A 22,180-nucleotide genomic window follows, 5' to 3' on the forward strand; every position below is an offset into this window, starting at 1 on the left:
ACAATGAATCCTTTATATGAAGTTCTAACACACAAAAACTAATGTATAGTGATACCTCTCAGCTTTGTTTCTCTAGTTCTGTTTAAATGTCTTCAACCCCCTACCTTTAACCTCAAAGTTCCCTGTCTTAACACTAATCCCTTCACAGCCATACACACAAACCAACTCATTAGCACCTTAGGAAGATTACCAGTGAGAACCCTGACACTTGAATAGGGTCAAGCTATAGACCTGACAGAGTCTTCCCTGGTACACCTGGTTGGTATCCACCACTGACCTCACTCAAAATAGATGCCTGTGGAGTAGCCACTCTGTCTCAGCGCTTCACTAATAAACTCTCTTTCACTTAAAAAAAAAAAAAAGAAAGCAAAAAAGATGCCAATAGCAACAGCTTCCATTTTTTGAGCACTTCCCTTATGCCGTTCTGTGCCATCTTTTCATTTTACCATCTTGTTTAATCCTCACATAATCTCCTGAGGTAGAGGTTGTTGCTATCCCCAATTTGCAGATCAAGAAACCAGGGTAAGAAAAAGGGAACGACGTAACTCGCTGCAGGTCAGAGAGCCAGGAAGCTCCTAAGCACCAGGCAAAACTGTCTCTTAATTAGTCACAAAAGAGAAGCTGGGTTCAACAAATCTAAAGACCTCCACCCAGTATTAAAGAGAACCCCACAGCCACTTGCTCAAGGCAAAAAAATACCACTGCTCTAGCATCAGGCCATGTTCTTGTGCCAGGAAGCTAGAGGCCATGTTTCCACTCTTCTTAAAGTTAGTTTCACAAGAATTAACATATTCTGATCTCACTGTGAGACTTAATGTTTTCCAATCTGCAGCATATATTAAGAACCATAAAATATTCATGACCTTTGCTTAAAGTGATGTCCCAGTTTTGCACTTTTCCCAGTTTAAGCACTGAAAGAATTGTGTCCTGGGAAACCCTCAGACTCAGGCAAACTAGGAAGAGCAGTCACTTTACTATTGCTCCAGAAATGTCACTTCTTAGAATTTATTCTCAAATAGTACTATTTATCATGTCCAATAATAGTGGAGCAGCTAAACAAATTGTCAGCTCTTTATGATGATAAAAGGCTCTACAGTCATTAAAAAGTGTAGTTAGAAAGTATATATATATCAACCCAGAAAAATACTTGCCAAAATGTCAAGTAAAAACAAGGTTATTGAAGCTATAGATAGAATTTTATAAATGTTAGGTCATGTTAGAACAAGTTACAAGGACTCGGATCAGGCACAGAAAAAATAAACTGTTGATGGGTTAAAGGTGGTGAGAGATGGCAATTTTGTTCTTACTTCTACTATTTTGTGATGTGTCTGGATGATTCAGTTTTTTATTAATGTTGATATAAGACCGATAGCTAGCAAGCAAGCAATAAAACAAACAGCTATACAAAACAATAAATAAAAAGAAAAAAAATACTCTCACACCACAGCAAACTCAGGTTTTCTAGCTATAATCCAATTTTCCGCACTGTTCACCGTGGGTTCTGCCACCCATACCTACCTCAGCCAGCTTGTTGAAGCCCTGTGAGTGGCCCTCATTATGCTCCACTTGGCATTTCTTGGCATAGCGACGGTTCCCATCCATTATAAATGCAACATGTTTGGGTATTGGGCCTGCCTGTGACGTGAGAAGACAAATGGTGAACACATCACATACTCTTCAAAGATACAGGAAGACATTACACCCTGAGCTGAGAGGCCTGAGCTAGATGACAAAAGCCCTGAGGAAGGGAATTGGGTATTAAGCAATTTACTTATTATTTGTTTATTTGTTTAAAGATTGATTTTAGACAGGGAAGAGGGGGGTCAGGAAGAGAGAGGGAGAGAGGGAGGGAGAGAGAGAGAAACATCGATGTTAAGAGAAATACATGAATCAGTTGCCTCCCGTATGCACCCAGACAGGGGATTGAACCCGCAAAGTAGGTATGTTCCCTGACCAGGAATCAAACCCACAATCTTCCGGCGCATGGGACAATGTTCCAACTAACTGTGCCATACTGACCAAGGCTACTTGTTATTTTTTTAAATATATATTTTTATTAATTTTAGAGAGGGAGAGAGAGAAGGAAACATCAATGATGAGAGAATCATTGATCAGCTGCCGCCTGCCTGCCCCAGTAGCCCGCAACCTGGGCATGTTCTGACCGGGAATGGAATTGTGACCTCCTGGTTCACAGGTAGATGCTCAATCACTGAGCCACACCAGCTGGACCAAGTTACTTATTTTTATTTATGTGTTTTTAAGCACTTATTACATGCCAAGCACTATTCTAGGCTTTCTGTACCTCACCTTAGTCTTTTTATCATACAAATCTATAAAGTATAGAGTATTAGCTTCATTTTACAGGCGAAAAAACTGAGGCTCAGAGCGGTCAAGTAACCTGCACAAGTCACACAGCTAAAAGGCAACGTGGGGATTTAAACTCAGGTTTTGTCTTTTAACCATGTTTTTAACCACCACTTTGATTTCATTAGTCTCCAACTGGAAGGCCCAGAAAGGACATTGACAGTGTGGTTGAATGGAGGGGGCATTCTCCACATAAAAGAGACATTCACTCCTGAGCTCTATCTGATTGCTGACACACAGAAATGGGGCCTAATATTGTTGGATCTTCTAATTTTACAAAAGATGCCATACATCAGGAGTTTTATAAAAAACTAGAGGCCCAATGCACGAAATTCGTGCAAGGGGCTCAGCCCTCACAGCCCCACCTGCCTCAGCCGGCCCTTCACAGCCTCGGCCGGCCCTGGCAGCCCCAGCTTCATCTGGAAGGTCATCCATCTCAAACCTATAACATGCAGAGGATGTCTGGATGGTCATTCTGCTGTTCAGTCTAATTAGCATATTAGCTCTTTATTATATAGGATTAAATATCAGGAGTCACTTCAAAACAAACAAATGACATTTTGGGGGCCGAAGAAAACTTGGTATCTGGTTCACAGCAGCCTTTTGTTGTCTACCACAGCAAAAATTCACTCTGTGGCCTATTTTCGTCACAGGAAGGGCTCTTCACAAACTGCTTCCCCCACACCTCTCCGTCATTTTCTACTTTTGTCTCCACATGCAGCCCTTTATTTATTTATTTATTTATTTATTTATTTATTTTTCCTCAGTAACATTTTATTTTATTTATTTTTTTACTCTTGACTTTTTTAAAAATTTTGTTTTATTGCTTAAAGTATTACAAAGAGTATTACATATGTCTCCTTTCCCCAACCCCTCCCCCCTTTGACATTCCCCCCGCCTCCCTTACCCCCCAGTGTCTTATGTCAATTGGTTATGCTTACACGCATGCATACAAGTCCTTCGGTTGATCTCTTACCCCCCTCCTCCCGCCCCTGCAGTCCTTTTAAAAAAAAAAATGTTTTTATTGATATCAGAGAAAGGGAGAGAGATGGAAACATCAATGATGAGAAGGAATCATCAATCGGCTGCCTTCCGTTTGCCCCCTACTGGGGATCAAGCCCACAACCCAGGCATGTACCCCGACTGAGAATCAAACTGTGACCTCCTGATTCATGGGTCACACCAGTGAGCCACACCGGCTGGGATCCACACGCAGCCTTTAAAAGAAATGCCAATCATCTCTTGTTCTTCCCAACACATGACTGCAGTGGTTGCCTGAGGAGATATTTCCATATCTTGGCCTGCCTGAGTAACCTTGGTGTTTGTGTGCTAGTGTGTGAGTGGGTATAAGGCTTACTGACTCATAAATTCATTGCTACCCACTACTTGACGGTCTGTGGCTGAAAAACAAATCCAAGCTGACCAGCTTCCATCTCAAACCTATCACATTGTTGTGAATCTTAAGAGAACAAGCTGAGGGAAGATTTAGGAAAGCAAGGGAGAGTATAGGAAATAGAGGGATTGCAGTCTTCAAATGGCTGAAAGTCGGCCCCTGTAATAGTAGTAACTGCTATAGGCTCTCTCCCTCTCGGGAGCATGCCCACACCTTTCCATCCAAATCTTCCTCCCCCACAGGCACAGTACCTTTACCCTTCTCTCTCCTAAGCTCCAAGGACCCGCGCTTTTGCCTCTATAACTTCTTTCCTGAGCCCATTTCTTCTACCTCCGTGACTTTCCAAATAAACTTTCTTACAGTTTGAAAAAACACATGCACCTGCTAGACACGGAGTTTAAATGCTGTCTATGTATGCTTCACTTAATCCTCAAAAAAAAAACCATGTAAAGTCACAGGGTTCATAAAATAATAGACTAGGACTTCTGTTGTTTTGTCTGTCCCCAAAGCTAAAACTCAATCATTACAAAGAAAGATTAGTTATTTTCTCTAAATCCAGAGGATAGCATTAGGAATAATAGTTAAAAGTTTCAGGGAAATAAATTTCACTTCTCCATAAGGAAAACCTAATAGTCTATGCTGCCCAATGATATTAGGACGTGGATTTCCTGAAAATGGGAGTTAGGACAATAATCTGGCAGAAATGCAGACCTAGAAGTTACCCTGCATTGCTAAACTCGACTCAGCATCGTGGATTACTCAATCTGAATAACAGGTTATGATACAAGATGACACAACTGACCAGGTCAACTGGTGCTGTGGGCGGGCTCACCTTTATGATGTTGGCACAGAACCGCTCCCACAGCGACAACTCTCCTTCTTTGATCCATGACATAGTTCTTGCCCGAGCGGAAGATAAGCCCAGAATAAGAAGATGTCAACTGGGCAACCTTGGATAAACAAGAAAGAGAAACAGAAGCCACCAAGGCTTGCCAACAGCTACGGCTGACGTGCAGGGACTCACCGGGCAGTGGAGAGCAGCCAGCATTAGAGTCCAAAGACTGGCCAAGCCTCCCATCTTTCCACCCGGAGTCGACAAAGAAGCCAACGAATGGGACCTGCGGGGCTGCGGTCTTTCCCTGCTTCTCCTGGATGGGGGACCTTCTTCCCTTCCCCTTTCCTCGGCGTGGGCACTGGCTTTTCCCGAACCTCTAAGTCTGCCTCCTGCCGTATTAGTGCCTCCACTCCGACCCTTCCCCGCTTCTCCCTTCTCCATCTTCCCCCAGGCCGTTTCCCACTCCCGCTCCCACGTACGAATCCCTTCGACTGTCATCCTCGTTACCTCCCACCTCAGGGGTCTCCCAATTATTTATCCCCTCGCTAGTCTGTCCCCTCTCATTCCCGCGGCTGCCTCCCCGTCCAGTCACCTCTCCTCTCGTGAACCGCTAGGACACAGAACCTGCTCGGCTCTGCCGGCGCCTTCCAACTGCCCGGAGGACCCACAGGCACTTCCTCACGACGTGGCGCTGGAAGATGACGTCATCGCCGATCGACGGGACACGCCCTCAGTGGGCGTGGCCGTGACCGGCGCCAACGAGCTCGGAGGCGGAGCTGCCCCAGCGTGCGGGCCGCAGTTCGCGCTCCGCGGGAGCCCAGAGGAATGCGCGCTCACGTGACCGCGTGGGGTGGGCGGCCGGGCTGCAGGCCGCGCGCCGGGGGAGGCGGGGTCGAGGCCCCGCGGGGAGCGGAGAGGTGGTTGGATCTACATTGGAGGCCGCCAGGGGGCTCCGCGCCACGGCGAGGATCCCGGGTTCCTCAGCTGCCACTGGCCTTCGGGCCTGGGAAGTGGTGGCAGGCAGCGCCCTGCTCGCCGGGGGACCTTGGGAGGCCGCAGAACCGCGCTTTAGGGCCCCTTGTACGGGTCTTAGCGGGTGGCATCGTTCGGGAAGTTCCCAGCCCTCGTCAACCGCACAGACGCACTTTCTACCAGGGCGTTTGTGCTGAGGTGGGCACTCAGTTTCCAGGCTGTGCAGTCTCAGGACCTACACGAAGGAAAACAGTTTGGAAACCAGGGCTCTGCTATTAAATAACAGAACGGCCATCGGCTAACCCTAATAGAAAAATCAAGGGCATTCGCTCTGTACCAAACCTTTCCGGGAAACTGTTGCCGTAATTTGAGGCACTGCAATTCTCTCAAAATTAAAAAAGCAGCCAAAAGAAACCTTTGCAATTTTCAAAGAACCTTCTTGTAGTTTCTCTCACCAAGGAATCAAGGCAAGAAATACTGCGCTAGTAATCCCCGTTCACTGTGCCTTCCACTCTTTCTGATGAGTTACTTCTACCAGGTCCTCCAGATGAGTAACCCACCCGTGAACAGTAGTATTTTAAGTTGTTAATCCTCACCGACCATATATTTCCATTGATTTTTAAAGAAAGTGGGAAGAGGGAAAAATTGATGAAACACATCGATTGGCTGCCTCCTTCACGGCCAGACTAGGGTCGGGCCTGGGAGGAGCCTGAAACCAAGGTAGGAACCGGGGACCAGCAGGCCAACGCCCTATCCATTGAGCCAAACCGGCTAGGGCAATAGTCGTATTTTCCATCCTTCCTGCTTTGCTTCAGGCTAGCTGTTTCAACAGCCTGCTTTACGACTTTTGGTACAGCCCTGGCCGGTTTTCTCAGTGGTTAGAGCATCGGCCCACAGACCAAAGGGTCGCAGGTTCTATTCCCCGGTGAAGGGCATATACTGAAGGGCATATACATTGGTTGCAGGTTCCCCAGTCCCCCTCCCCCCGCCCCACCCCTGTAGGAGTGGGTGTGGAGGCAACCAACTGAGGTTCTCTCTCCCCCTCCCTTTCACTCTCTAGAAATCAATGGCAAAAATATCAAGTGAGGATTAACAAAAAAATAAGACTGTTGCTACAAGGTCCCTGGAGTGGATGTATAAAACTTCTTACCCTTGTTCTTGTTTCTATGCACTTTCAGTAGTACATGGTATGCCCTCAAGTAAAATATCTCTTTTTAAATTCTCTTTCCGTTGGGGAAAGGCTAGATGTTTAAAAAGCATTGTTCATTAGCGAGCTAGCAAACTTGGGCTCAAATACAATGTTTTCCTATGGCCTCAATTTCCCCAGTTCCACATTATTTGCCTCCCTGGGGTGCTTCAGGGGGTTAATTAATTAAGATTTGTAAAGGGATTTGAAGAGCAAGGGACAAGGTATTATTAGGGTCTCATGCCCCAAGGCATGGCCCCATCCTTTCATCCCAGCCAGTGGCATAGACAAACCCATTCTTGTGCATGCCAGGCTCCTAATCCCCTCTTGAATGTGGCCACTTCCAAGGAAAGGACAAGAGGCCTAACTAGAAACAAAAATCCACTGTAATGAGGTGCTAAGAGGACTGAACTTTCAAGATGCATTCCTATCAAAATGACTGAACAGAAAACTTAATGGTTCTTCTGTGACTTCTGAGTCCCAATCCAAGGAGGTGAGAATTATGGGAGGAGAAAAGCACCTTAAATATCTTAACAAGGAGATGACAGTTTCAGTAGCAATAAGTCTTTATTAATTCATTTTATTTTCCCAGGGAAAAGACGGGAAGGGAAAAAGTCAGCATGTGTTTTACAAAATGATAGCAAGTGGAAGTACCCGGCACAGCAAAATCAACCATCAAATAAACAGTCCCCAGTGATGGAGGTCACCAAAGCCCAAGGGGGCTCAGTCCCCTGCAGTTTAGAAATGAGAAGGAATCAGGGAAAGAACAGACAGGTACATGCTTTCCTACCCTCCCTCCCACCCCATAAATTCAAGATTTCACACAAAGCTTTGGTTTCTAGCAGTAAACATGGAGTTACATTCGTCCGTCTCCTATTAAACAATTGTGTGGCTACTTTGACATAAGTTTTTTTTGCACCGGCATAAAAGTTCCTGAGTGATGTGGATATACATTCATCGTCCCTTTCTTGGTGTCCCAACCCCACTTTCAAAATGAAAGGCCCCCTCATTGCTGCTCTCTACCCTAGGATTAGAAATTAAAACATAGCAAATCTGAATGTTTGGCATGAATCACCTATCAAGGAATGGTCTTCACTCAGGATATTGGGAAGAAAGGATGGAGTATTCTTAACTTCTTCAGGATTTTTGCACAAACCATTGAAGAGATGGGGTGACACCCCACACATTAAATGTGTATGCATGTGGGTAAATGGGCTTTTTGGGGTGCGGCTAGAAGAGGGTCCGAGTCAAATTTTAAGGACAGAAGATCTGGTCCAAAATAGGAAATAGGGGAAGAGAAAACAAAAGAAAGGATGGTTCAAGACCCCCACTTCAAGAAGAGGTGTTCCCAAGGTTATGTTTCAGATCCTTTATGCCTGGTGCAGAACCTTTTGTCAAAGATGCTTTGGCTATTTTTCGCAAAAAAGAAGTTTGTAAACAATAAAACCCCAAAGGAACATGGAGAAAGACCAACACATTTACACAAACTAGGCCACCTAGCAATCACCAAATCAGCTACTGTGAAGTCCTACAAAGCCCAGACAAACACAATAACTAGAGGGGGCAGCAATTGGGGGGACAAGAACCCAGGATCAGACACACATCACCCAATGCATCCTATTGCATTTGCCCCGTTTCAACACAGTGAGGTAGGTTTTCAGTGATCTCACAGCATGTTAACGAAACCCGCTTTTCTCCTTTAGCTACTAAGACACTAATCGTTGCTGCAGCAGGGAAGGACACTGGCTGAGCACCACAAAGAAGCCATTGCTTATGGTCTCTCTGGAAGCCAAAGAGAAAAAGCAAAGAGTTTTTAAAGGTTAAGGAATTTAGTCGTTGCTTCATATATCCACCCCCGGGGAAGCTCAAGATGGGTAGAGAGGTCGTGTTCTTAAAAGCTCTCTTTATCAACACACACATACACCTTGTTGTGCCTGGTAGGCCTAGCCCAATCCAGTTAGGGATGGATCTGGTATGTAATGTTAAGTCCCAAACCCCTGGGATTACAGGTATGGGACAGGAATCCTTGGTTACACATATATAGACAACCTGCATCTAATCTTGGCTTCCCCCCTGTGCCTTTCACCTAGCCCAGCCTCTCCTAACCTTTGCACCAACCACTGATTACTGTTCAGACCAATTTCCAATCTTCTAGTAAGAGATCAAGTAATGAGGCTACCCCATTAAAATCTAGTCTTCCACAAAACATTGAAGGTGGAGGGGTTTCAAGAGGATACTATGGCAGAAAAGCCAGCTCTAATTGGCAAAAATGAGGTAGTTCAATAGACTATACACTCCAAATAGGTGTTCTCCCTGATGATAAAACAATGTATTCCTGCTGTGCAGACCCGGAGCTCCTGCCCACTTATCCCTGAGATTGCTCATGTACCTGAGAACACAGTGCAGGAATGAGGGCTGTAGATTAAAATACACAAAAATACAAACCCAGAATATTTATATTACGAAAAGAAAAAAAAAAGTCTAAATGCACAAGATACGTCATTCGCACACAGCTAGTGCAGTTGCATCCTGGAGAAAGTGGGACCAAGGTGCAGTTAGCCAAGGGACCAAATAAATACAATGGTATTGGTCCAGAAATGGGGTGGGAGTGAGCTTAGGAGCTGCAGGTCTGCAGCTGTTCCCCAACCATCCCTTTTGCCTGTCGTCACCACCCATTGCTTGGGGACAATTCTCAGCACCCTATCCCAAGAGCGGGTTACCGGGAGATAAGATGTGGAAACACCCTGAGTACCCCTGAGAGAGTCCCTCCCATAGAATGCAGTCGTTTGTGGTCTGGGTTCCGGTCTTATGTTAATCTTTTCACTTTGGCAGGGGAAATATTATTATTACATGGCCTTCTTTAAAAGGAAAACAACTTCCCTATCCAGGCCACTTTCAAAAGCTGGAGATTCTGGGGGTGGAGACTCAAATAAAGCATGTAGGGAGGGAGTTCCCCCAAAGCCCTCACAGGCATTTGGATCGAATGCGGTTGGAGTTCCTTTGCTTCACCCCTTCCCCCCTGCCACGAGGGAAGAGGGGGTGATGCTGTGGAACCCGGCCAGAGATACACGGCAGTGCCTGCTGCCCCCACCCACCCTGTCCCCACTTTCTCCGATCTGCCGATTGATGCCTGCTCCTTGAAACTTTCTGATCACAAAAACATAGCCCCCGGCACCCACTGTGGCTCAATTCTGGGCATCTGGGAGCAGGGCAGGGCTATGGATCTCTTCTTCTTCATCCCGAAAGTAGGCTGGCTTTCCCTGTGAGCTGGGGGCCTGCGGGGCCTTCAGTGGACAGGAGGCCACCATGTGGCTGATGCTTTGGCAGAAGTGGCACTTCTTGGGCTGGGGTGGGAGCTTGCATTCCTTGGCGTGATGGTCTAGACCTCCACAGTTGTAGCACCTGGTAAAAAGCAGGATGGCAAAGTTGAGAAAGGAGTGAGAAGAGATCAGAAGCCTTTCTCTGAGTGAGGACGCTTGGCTCTTCCCTTTTGGAGACCAATTTCTCCATTTCTAAAAGGAGAAATATGACTAGATACCTTTTAAAAAAAAAAAAAATACTCAACGAGGATATTTTTCCATTGATTTTTAGAGAGATGAAGAGAGAGAGGGAAAGACAGAGAGAAATATTGATGTAAGAGAAACACATCGATTGGTTGCTTCCTGCACGTGCCCAGACCAGGGCCTGGGCCGGGGAGGAGCCTGCAACCAAGGTACATGCCCTCGACCAGAATCGAACCTGGGACCCTTCAATCTGCAGGCCAATGCTCTATCCACTGAGCCAAACCAGCGAGGGCTGACTAGATATCTTGAAATCCTTTCCAAACCTGTAATTGTCTAGATCAGCGGTTCTCAACCTGTAGGTCGCGACTCCTTTGGGGGTCGAACGACCCTTTCACAGGGGTCAACTAAGACCATCGAAAAACACATATATAATTACAGATTGTTTTTGTGATTAATCACTATGCTTTAATTATGTTCAATTTGTAACAATGAAAATACATCCTGCATATCAGATATTTACATTACGATTCATAACAGTAGCAAAATTACAGTTATGAAGTAGCAACGAAAATAATTTTATGATTGGGGGTCACCACAACATGAGGAACTGTATTAAAGGGTCGCGGCATTAAGAAGGTTGAGATCCACTGGTCTAGATGATCTTCAGATTCATGTCACCTTGAAAATACTGAAATACCAAGAATAGAAACCACAGACCCCAACTGAGCACTGCAATTTGGGCGATAGGTAAGACTCTAACATACCCTTAAAAAAACTAAGGAGTCAGATTACATGATCTGTTCCAGCACAAAGCTAAGATGAACGAGACCAGTCATACGGAGACCTGGTGAAGAAGCAACAAGTACAGATACATCTTCTTGTCCCCACAACTTTCACTTTCATATCAGTCTCCTTTAGTTCTAAAATAATCGTGTGAGGCTAATATCACTATTCCCACTTAGTAATTGAGGCTAGAGCTCACAGAGCAAAATTACTTCTCAAATGCATTCCTCACATACTGCTCTCTTCTCATCTTCCACATCTATAGCAGGTACCCCAACCATCTAGATAGGCTTCATTTTATTTTTAAAAGTAGATTTTTATTGATTCAGAGAGGAAGGGAAAGGGAGAGATAAATAGAAACACCCATGATAAAAGAGAATTATGGATCAGCTGCCTCCTGCATGACCCCCACTGGGGATTGAGCTCAAAACCCAGGCATGTGCCCTAACTGGGTCGCACCGTGACCCTGGTTTATGGGTCGATAGCAACCTGGCCCAAGAGATGAGACAAGATTGAGAGAGCTCTCCCCATCCTTAGCATGTCTCTACCAGTCCACACAAGCCCCTTCCAATCCATACCTGTCTCCCTTTGATCTGCGCTTCTGCATGTTCTTCCCTTTTGGCCGCCTCTCACTCCCAATACAGAATACCCCACCAGGGCCAGTGACTCGGATAGATTCCAGGCCCTTGGCGGACTTCTTAAAGGTGAACTCCACTGCCTCACCCTCCTTCAGGCTCCGGAAGCCCTCCATGTGCAGTTTACTCTGCGGAAGGGGAACACGGTAGATTTTAATGTTAGTCTCCATCATTACACACACCCTCAACAGTAATATACATGTAATCCCTATTAATGCAGGAACCAGTGTGATAACACTCCCATTTTATCAGTAAAGAAAGAGAGTCAACACAATTAAGAACAAGAAATCTACATAACATTAACAAAGAACAATTTTTATATAAACAGATGCCATTACATTTTATACGGCTATTCTCATCTTAATTTCTAAGTAAAATAGAAGGAAAAAAATTTAAACATAGCATTTAAGAAATCAACAAATATAAAAACCATAAAATAAAGCTTATATGGAAATTTTTAGTATTCTTGCAACCTCTTTCCAAGTTTGAAATTATATCAAATAACTAAAAGTTGAAAGAAAAAGACAGTATGACCCAAAACAGATGGATCAGAAGATTATAAGGGAAAGACCACTAGGAGAACCAAGCATATGTGGGGAAATCAATAGATGAGAAAAACAATTTAATAATACTGTTGAGAACATTAGCTCTCTATTTGGAAATGAAGCCAGAATTCTACCCTTTATATCATATGCATACAAAATACATTCCAGAACTTAAATATCTAAATGCTAAAAAAAAGGGACCAAAACTATAAAATCAAGACAGATAATTAGACAGATAAAACTACAAAAAGCTACTAAAAATCAGAAAGAAAAAAACCCCACAGAACAAAATATAACTAGGCAATTTGAAGGACAGCATGACAATTTAATTGGTTTGAAAAACACAACACCCTGGCCAGTGTGCTCAGTGGTTAGAATGTCAGTACTGAAGAGTGGTGGGCTTGATTCCTGGTCAAGGTGGTCAACGTCAACAGGTCAACAGCGAGCACCTGGGCTACAGGTTTGATCCCCAGCCCTGGGGCGGGGGGGGGGGGGGGGGTAGGGGCATGCAGGGAGGCAACCAAATGATGTTTCTCTTCCTTTCTTTTTACTCCCTTCCCAACCATGCAGCCATTTAAAAGAATGTCGAGTCCCTGTCTTGTCCACTGCTGCATTTTGCACATAAATAATGCCTCACACATTTTTGCATTAATGAACAAGAAGTAGATTTTAATTATTTGACTTGGAAAAATGACCAAATATCTTTAAAGGAAAATTGATTTAGAATAACGTATGGAGCAATCCCATTAAGATACTGAATTTAAAAATATTGACACTTGCAAAGAACCTAGCAGCCTTAAAAAAAAAAAAAAAGAAAGTGGGAGTTATTCGCACAGCTAGTTGAGTGGCAACACCCGGTGTCAGAAGAACCTAGGGCTCCTGATTTGAAGCTCACAGCCCATTCCACCTTGCCACTTACTGCTTAACAACAACACATTACTGGAGGTGACATCCCTCCCAGACCTTCCCCAGAATGGACTTCATTACACCTTCTTCCATTTACACTGACAAATGTCAACAAGGTGTAATCATCATAGAAAGCAAGGTTCAGAGAAGCAAAAGGAATCACAGTGCACCTTGTCCTGGGGCTGGAGGGACCATGATTAAGTAGCACGAGTCGTGTTTTATGCTGTTGGTGGTGGGGGTAGACTATTTCAAACTAGGTCTCAGGTGAAACGTGCTCTTTAGACAGATGAGAGCCCCAGTCATCAGTTACTCACGTTTTTGTTTTAATCTACATGATATGGCTTAAGACGAAACTTCCATTGAAGTAATTTAGAAGTAAATTAAGAGCACAGGCTCAGGCCCCAGACACATCCTGGTTCATGAAATGCTGCTTCTCCCAATATCTGGCAGAGTGACCGTGGTCAACCATTCACTTCTGGGCCTCAGATCCTCGGCATCTGCCAGAAGGCTCTATCGTTGCACAGCAACTACCCTGAATTTGAAGTTAGCTTTGACTTGTCTTTTGAGCTGGGACAAGCCAGAGTGAATCAGGAGGTACTGGAGGAGTTGAACCAAGAGCATTCTTGGCCCAGGCATTACCAGCTTCTCCTAGGCTGATACACCCGCAGCTCGGGCTGTGATTCAGCAGATAAGTGATTAAGAACATGTTTGGAGTCTGAGGCCCTGTTTCCTCCTTTCTAACCTACAAAATGGAAGTAAATACTAATTTTATGGTAGTGCTGTGAGGTTCTATGCATGAGAATTATTCAACACATAAATCTCCACTGAGTAGCAATTATTATCAACCTCTTCAAACTGGATCAGGGTAGGGTAACAGTGGGAACCGAGTGTCCAGAGACTGGGAATTTTAACTCTGGGTTTTTATCACTAACTAGCAGTGGAAACCCAGAAAACTATCTCCTCTGAGCTCAATTTACTGAGGACAACTCTCCTTATCTATGCCTCATAGGCTTAAGGAGAGAACATAAATGGGGGCTATATGAAATTACTGGTCCTCTCGGGTCACCCACTCCATCACTGGAGGCTCTGAGGTCTATTTAAGACTTTGAAATAGTTAAAAACAACAGCAACAACAAAAAAACCCCTGCAGGCACCTCACCATAACCGGTCTTGGACTGGAGGTCTCTAGGGGTGGCTCCCTGCCCCCTCTGCCCCTTCCTAAAACACATACTTTGAATTCCTCTCTTATCAGATAGGTAATCAGCATGCAGCCCCACTGAGCCAGCCTCACAGGGCCTGCATCAGAAAGGAGCCAGAAATTCTTGCCACCACCCCCTCCCCGCCCCCAACCACACACAAAGCAGGGCCTGCCCCTCTCCCCAACCCCTCCAAAAAAAAAAGAAAAGGCTTGGGGGGAGGGGCAAGGCTGGAGCTCCCCCAATAGAGCCCAGCCCCAGGAAACAAAGAGTTGACACTGGTTGGTTCTGATGGTCAGATTCCTGGAGTTCCAGAGGCTGCAGATTCCACACATCACCCCCACCCCGACCCCCACGAGCCCCACCCACCACATTCATCGTTCCTTCCTTCCTCCTTAATGTAGGGGTTATGGTCACTGTGTGAGAAATGCATGTAGAGATACCTATCTTCCCCAGTCAAGCTTGCTGGGTCTGCCAAAGTCACCACCAGCAGCCATCTTTCCTTCTCTCCAACCTGCCACCCCACACTTCCAGGGATGGAAATAAACAGGATCTGACTCCCTTCTTTTCCCTCTTCTCCTTTCCCCTCCCATTCAGTGCCTTCAGTCAAATCCTTTACACAGGAACCACAATTAGAGTTACTTATTCAGATAAATTATTTTAAAAGTGATGGGGGAGGCAGATCTCCAATCTTCCTTTCCCAATTTAACGAGGTTCCTGCCAGCTCTAACATAGCCCTCTTTTTGTCACACCACAACTTTCTTATTTTTACTAATTTTTTAAATAAAAAAAAATGTGTTTTTTTTTTTTATTGATTTCAGAGAGGGAGGGAGAGATAGAAACATCAATGATGAGAGAGAATCATTGATAGCTGCCTCCTGCACGCCTCACACTGGGGTATCCTGTGGGGGCATTGAGCCTGCTAGCCAGGCCAGGTGCCCTTGGACCAGAATCGAACCCAGGACCCTTCAGTCTGAGGCTGACACGCTATCCACTGAGCCAAAACAGCTAGGGCACGCCACTCCTTTCTACCTCAGTGGCAGAGTCAGGATTTCAGGATACTAGCTTTGATCACAGGAATCAAAGCTGGGGTTCCCAGCTTTTCTGTAACACCCACGGCATACTCCACTCAAGACCATCTAGGTGCCCAGCAGTGCACACACACATTTGTGTAATAAACGAAGTTCGCTACTATCCAAAATTACTAATATTTACTAAGCAGTGTTTTTTTTTTTTTAAATATACTTTATTGAGTTTTTTACAGAGAGGAAAGGAGAGGGATGGAGAGCTAGAAACATCGATCAGCTGCCTCCTGCACACCCCCTCCTGGTGATGTGCCGGCAACCAAGGTACGTGCCCTTGACCGGAATCGAACCTGGGACCCTTCAGCCAGCAGGCCGATGCTCTATCCACTGAGCCAAACCGGTTAGGGCACTAAGCAGTGTTTTAAGCACTTTACATGTTGTAGCACATGTAACTCACGCCAAGCCTGTGAGGTAGGCCTTACTATGACCCCCATTGAACAGCTGACATCATGAAGGCAGAGGGGTTAAGCACCTTGCCCAAATTCATAGTGAGGGGCACAGCTGGACTGACTGCAACTAGCCTGACTCTAGAACTAGCGCTATGCACTATAATGCAAGTCACATAGACATGTTAAAACTTTCTAATAGCCAGGTTCAAAAAGTAAAAAGCAGCCCGACCGGTGTGGCTCAGTGGTTGAGCATCGACCAACGAACCAGGAGGTCAGTTTGATTCCTGGTCAGTGTTTTTGGGCTCAATCCCCAGGGGGGGCATGCAGGAGGCAGTTGATCAAGGATTCTCTCTCATCCTTAATGTTTCTATCTCTCCTTCTCCCTTCCTCTCTGAAATCAATAAGTAAGAATATATTTTTAAAAACATACTAAAAAAGTATAAAGCGCCCTGGCTGGTTTGGCTCAGTGGCTAGAGCGTCGGCCTACGGACTGAAGGGTCCCGGGTTTGATTCCCAGTCAGGGCATATGCCTGGGTTTCGGGCTCGATTCCCAGTACGGGGCGTGCAGGAGGCAGCCGATCAATGATTCTCATCGTCGATGTTTCTATCTCTCTCCCTCTCTGAAATCAATAAAAATAAATAAATAAGTAAGTAAAAAGCAGGTGAAATTAATGTTATGACTCAGTCCTGTGGTGTTCTCAGAATTGGACCTGAGCTTCATTTCTGAAAGTAGAGGGTTTGGTGGGGCTAGAACAAACCAACTGGTTCTCTAGTTTATTTGTTAGGGAGGATGAGAAAAGATCTGTCCAGAACCCCCCGCCCCCACCACCACCACACACACACACACACACACACACACACACACACATCACTTCTGCTCAGACATAGCAGCCAGGACCACAGCTCCTGCCTGGAGTTCTCCACCAGATGGTGCTGCTCATCAGCCCATTGGTACAAAGGCAGCCAGAGGGAGACCAGCAGCAGGAAGGAGTTGCCTGTGAACATAAGTGTTCGCCTAGATTTCTCTTCCCAGCGACTCTGGGTACACATCTCTTCTGTCCTCAGGAAAACGGAGTTTCAAGGAGACTGAACTCAGATGAGGACCTGTCCAGGGTGAGTCCCGATTAGGCGGGTGCTTACTCCTCACCCTGCCCCCACCCTCCCACTCAGAGCACCGAAGAGAGAATCTTGGGAGTTTTAAGCCAGTAACCCTGCTCCTGTGCCATTTACAAAAGCCATTAACTTGGATTTCGGATTCCTATCTAAATTACATTAACTCCAAGCTGAGATAATTTAAAATTAGTCTGTATTAATTATGTACTATTCTTTAAAGTTTTCTCTTCCTCCTCCACCACCTTCTTTGACCTCCCAAGACTTAACACATAGTAATTAAGCAATTACCATTCATGCCCGCAGGAAGGAGGGGTAGAGGTTTCCCCTCCACCCCACCCACAAATTTAACCCAGAAGGATGGGAATTCCAGAAGGATGGCGTTATGCTTTGATTAAGAATGTTCCAGAATCTATCTGCCCTGGAGAAAGTCACTGAAAATGACATACAGGGCAAGTAGTAATGTCACCAAATACAAGTTCTAAATTTGTCAGAGTGGAAGCTTTGCTCAGGATGGTGGTTCAGCCTTTACTATGGACATTGTGTAGTAAGCATGTCTCCTCAGAAAGAAAAGGATCCAAGTAACCCAGGTACTTCTCTACCAAACTTCCTTGAAAGTCAAAGTGATTCATTCCTTTTTAATGTTTTACCCTATTAAGATGGAAATAACTAATGAATGACCCGCCAACCAGAGAGCAGCCAACAGTTAACATTCCCTCCCCATTTCCAGTCTTTTGCTCCTGAGGAAGACTTCTGCTGACAAGGCCCCCAAACTGTTTGTGTATCAGATTCCTCAGGAGTCCCATGCTTCTTTGCATTCATTCCTTCTGCCTACCAACTGTGAACTAGACAGCTAGCTGGTCCCTCTTTGAAAAGCTTACAGGTTAGGCGAGGGGGTAAGACAAGAACGTCACTTACCTAGATATGAGGTGAGTAATCAGAGGCACCAGAAATGTGATCTCTTTACACACATACTACACCCCCCCAACCCAAACTCAGTCCCTAGGTCAAATTAGGGCTCTTCTTTTGCCTTCAAGTCTTCTAATAGAGCCCTTTAGCCAGAAAGCTACTTCTTAAATATTTGGGCCCTGGCCGGTGTGGCTCAGTTGGTTGGAGCATCATCCCATACACCAAAAGGTGGTGGGTTCGATCCCCAGTTGGGGCATGTGCAGGAGGCAGAATTCCAGATCCAAATACCTAGGGCTGATGAGAAATCGCTGCTTTATTTTTTTAAAGGCTAAGGCTGATTTTGTTTCTCACTCATTCATACCTGGGGGGCATAAAGTGAGAGGGAGCATAAGAACAGTAGCGGTTAGGCACTAAATAGCCCACTTGGAAAGGGAAAAGAAAATGTTAAATTGCTTTCCCCCCTTCCTCTCTCCTTAAAAAAGGGCTCCCAGACCACCTCCCCTGGCAGATGTTTCCTTAGAACAATTATATCCTTCTCACCACCTGCACCCCAACTCCAGGGTGCCCAGCAGCAGCAGCCAAAGAAGGGGTGGTTTTCTTCTTAAAGAGAAATGTCTTATCCTTCCTCCACTTTGGAACACTTTCCTCCCCCAGGACAATATTTAGGGATCATCCTACGACTTAATTCCTCTATACTAGATTTCCAAAAAAAAAATAATTCAAATTTCTCAAGTGCAGGGACTGAAATCACTAGTCTAACTTACTGCTACGATAGGGCTTGAGGATTAATTCAAGCCCAGGCAGTGTGCTATCAAGACCTATCAAGGCTCAGTCACTGTCCCATGACTGTTGGTCATAAATTCTTGATTCCTTATCCCAGCTCAACTCCCTCCAGATAACTTATTCAACTATGGAATGTCCTTCCAAAACTCTGAAGTCCAGATCATCTGGCTAACCCATCTGAAATGGATGGTGTGGGCTCCACTCCCCAAACCCGAAGGTTCCTGCTCTATGCCACCTAATATTCCCAGTTGCTTTCCATCCTAAGGTTAAGTGCTTTGAGGCATAGATCCATTTGCTCGGGAAAATCTTCCCCGGGCTTTGATTATCACTGTGGGAGTTCAGAACTAGTCACACCAAGATGTGCCTCTGTGGTATGTGGATTGTTTTCAAGAGAGACTTCTGCTCCTACCTATAAGAACTTGAATTGGGGGCCTTGCCCATAGTAAGAGTTTATCAAAGATGACCTCATTGACCTACCTACAGAGCAGGACAAACTTCTATTTACTAAACATCTGCTCTTATTGTACTGCAACAACCCTTTGAAGCCCCCAGGGCACCGTACCTCATCCCTAGCTCAGAATGTCTTACACACCCATGTTCCCTTTATATTTTTATAATGTGCATGTGGGGTCTCTGACTCTCCTATATGTGGGGTTCCCAAACATATATATTAAATTCAGTTATTCTCTTTTACTAATCTGTCTAATGTCTACTGGATTAGACCAGCCAAAAGAACCTTGAGGGTAGAGGAAAGTTTCTTGATGGGGTTACATTCCCCTAAACCCCTCCTTTAGCAGCCTTAGGAATGAAAGCAAGAAAATGTTGGTTCTGACTCTTCCTCCAAGACTCCCAAAGTTGGGGCAGCTGTCTAGTCCATCTCCAGACCAGGAAGGATTATAATCTCTTTGTGATCCGATAAATGGCAGTGGGGGGGCTGGCATCCTGCTGAGGAGGGCCATTCAGAGCTGGTTCCTGTAATAAAGTGATTTAATAGATCTGAAGAGGCCAATTCCCTTCTTTCTCCCACAATTACTTCCTGTGGTTATCAAACACATATGTAAATGAGACAGGAAAGGTGGCCATGTCACTAACTAGAACTAGTTGTCTAGTGATGTTCAAGCAGTCCAGTGACCCCAAGTCACCAGCATTAACTGGCAGGTCCCCATCTCCTTGCATCTTCTATCTCCCTTGTTGCCCTCACTCTACATCCTCCATGAGGACTTCCAACCAGTCCATCCAGCATCTCCCTTCTCCACCCCTCCCCCTCCAGAATACCATCCCTCAGGCTCCAACCCTTAATCCCCACATCCTCCTTTCCCCTCCCCCATGGCTCCTAAAGCCAACCTTCCCCAAGTAACCCCTCCCTGCCCGGCCTCGGTGCCAACCTACTTGGCCTGTGGTTAGCAAATTTCTTTTTCTCAGGCCCAACCCTAAACCTCCAAAAGTGAAAGGGACACAGGCAGCAACTTCCTCTCCATGTTATGGGGAGCTGGTGCCCCAGGACCACCGGAAGGTATTTAGGAAGAGGTGAGAGGGAGGCCAGGAAGGAGGAATCCTGAAGTCCCTGGCTCCTTGTTTGAGGCTGGAAATGTTCGGGGACAGCATGAATGGCTGTCTGGGGCCATAAATGACAAGCTGAGAATAGGTCCAGAGGCCGGCCTCCCTCCACCCCATGCCCTGCGACCCTGAATTTCACCCCCACCGTGCTGCTTTGCTTTAACTGAGAACTTGGGGTTGCGACCTAACTCCCTCCCAGCCTGGCTCAGGAATCTAAGGCCTGGGCTCCTTAAGCTTCCCTTTCTGGTAGGAACTGGACAGCAAAAAGCCCGCTTGGTGAACTGTATGCCTGAGACTGGTCGTTTGGAGAAGCTTTCAAGCTCCCAAATTGACCCTTTAAGGATCTGACAAACCCACCTAGGCCGCAGGGATTGAGTTTTAGGAGATCGGACGGACTTCGTAGCTTTACCCCCCCTTGGATCCCAGAGAGGTTTCCCTCCCTCCCCCCGCGGGGAGCTCCACTCACAAGTTAGTGAAAAGCGCTGGGCGCTGAGGGCCCCGGGCCCCGCTATGGCCGGGCATGTGCTTCCTTGGCCGGCCTGCTCGCCCTCCCCCCACCGGCAGGCACAATACAACCTTAGTTGGGTCACCTCCTTGCCCCTGCCTCCTTCCCAGGGGAAAGAGGTAACAAACACGTGGTGAGCCAGAAGGGTTCCCGGAAGGGGGTGGGAGGTGCTGATAATGGGCTCGGCCGCTCGCTCTCGTCCTGTAGGAGTTACCAGGACTCAGGTCCGGGGCTCTACCGCACAGACGGGGACGCACAATGAGGGCCCTGGATCTCCCTCAACCCAGTGGCCCCGCGTGGCCGCCCACCCCTGAATATGCGCGCCCACATCCCCTTCCCGCTAAAGTTACCAGAACCGGTCTCACCTGGTGCACAAAGACATCCACGGGTGGGTCGAGCGCGACCCCCGCGCGGGCGGTCATGGACAGGAAGCCGAACCCCATGCGCACGTTGAACCACTTACAGATGCCGGCTCCATGCAGCAGCTGCGGCTCCTCCGCCGCCCGGGCCGCGTCCTCCCGCGCCTCCTCCGGCGCCTTGGCGCAGCCACCTGGAAACGGGGAGGGCGCTCAGCTCGGGGGCCACGGAGTTGGAGGACCCCCTCAGAGTCCCGGCTGGGACCCCGGACGGTCCAGCCCGTGGGTGCACACCCCGGAGGCTGCAGCTACCAAGCAGCCGGCGGTTAAAGACCTGTCCCGGCTGCCTCCCGCGCTCCCCAAGCTTACACGGAGGCCAGCGGTGCCCCGAAAGTTTTGCTCCTTTTCCCACAACACGTTGCCCGGGACAGACCGCCGGACAGGCCCCTCTTCTTCTCTCCCGCTGCCCCCGCAGCCTCTGTGTGCACGCCTCGGGGACACCAGCGTTCTTTGCTCCAGGGATGGCCCCCTGAAGCAGGAGGCCGCCCAGACTTGGGGTCCTTCGGCCAGCCCGGAGGACACTTTCCCACTTCCCTTTTAAGTGGTTGCTGGGCGCCCCAGCAGCCTAGGGTGTCCCCAGTAAGTACCAAGCTCGAACCTGCAAACTGCTGGTTTGACACGGAGCCCATGGTAGTCGGCTAGGCCCGCGGCCCGGGCCCCAGGTCGGGCGGCTGCTGGCCCCAGAGAAGTCCGGAGGCAAAGGGGAGGCTCTGAGAAGAGGCTGCTACATCTTCCCCAGCACAATAGCGGTGGGAGGGCCCACGGCTTTTCAAAGGCTCCCAAATTCTAAAAGACAATGACCCAACCCCCCGCGGGCAGCCCCCTCCCCTCTCCTCCCTCGTCTTTCCCCTCCCTCTCCCTCCGACTCCAGCTCCTGCCCTCCCCCACTCTGCGTCCTCTGACACCTCTGGGGTGTCCCCTTCTCAGAACCTGGGAGGTTTGACCACCCCCTCCCTACACACATCTGGGAATGAGGGGCCGTCAGCCCTAGAAAGTATTGAGTACTCGGAATTTGAAATCCTTTCACTTATAAGGACTCACTTGGGTTGGGGAACCCCGGGGGGGAGGGGGGGGCGGGGGCGAGGGGAGGCTGGAGACCCGAAGGACT

At 47.0% G+C, this 22,180-nt stretch overlaps 2 protein-coding genes across 4 annotated transcripts in view; both read right to left on the bottom strand.

Moving 5' to 3' along the window:
• Positions 1-5,285, bottom strand: part of DHDDS (dehydrodolichyl diphosphate synthase subunit) — a 31,220-nt gene extending 25,935 nt beyond the window's left edge. For 2 of the 3 annotated variants that reach the window (XM_006101956.3, XM_014467352.2), the window contains exons 1-3: positions 5,185-5,285; positions 4,590-4,707; positions 1,519-1,635 (exon numbers count right to left, since the gene is read on the bottom strand). In XM_006101956.3, the coding sequence (XP_006102018.1) occupies positions 1,519-1,635; positions 4,590-4,652 (180 nt within the window). In that variant the 5' untranslated portion in view covers positions 4,653-4,707; positions 5,185-5,285. The remainder of the gene's footprint in view (positions 1-1,518; positions 1,636-4,589; positions 4,708-5,184) is intronic. The other variant, XM_023743440.1, reaches the window with a different exon arrangement.
• Positions 5,286-9,935: 4,650 nt separating this feature from the next.
• On the bottom strand, positions 9,936-21,701 carry LIN28A (lin-28 homolog A). Its single transcript, XM_006101957.3, has 4 exons — positions 21,671-21,701; positions 21,022-21,206; positions 11,615-11,799; positions 9,936-10,152 (listed from the first exon to the last, which is right to left on the bottom strand). Exons 1-4 carry the CDS (start codon positions 21,699-21,701, stop codon positions 9,936-9,938), a joined length of 618 nt encoding a protein of 205 aa, XP_006102019.1.
• Positions 21,702-22,180: the final 479 nt, after the last annotated feature.

This window comes from Myotis lucifugus, unplaced genomic scaffold (genome assembly GCF_000147115.1).
Source record: "Myotis lucifugus unplaced genomic scaffold, Myoluc2.0 scaffold_389, whole genome shotgun sequence".
Lineage (NCBI taxonomy): Eukaryota > Metazoa > Chordata > Mammalia > Chiroptera > Vespertilionidae > Myotis > Myotis lucifugus.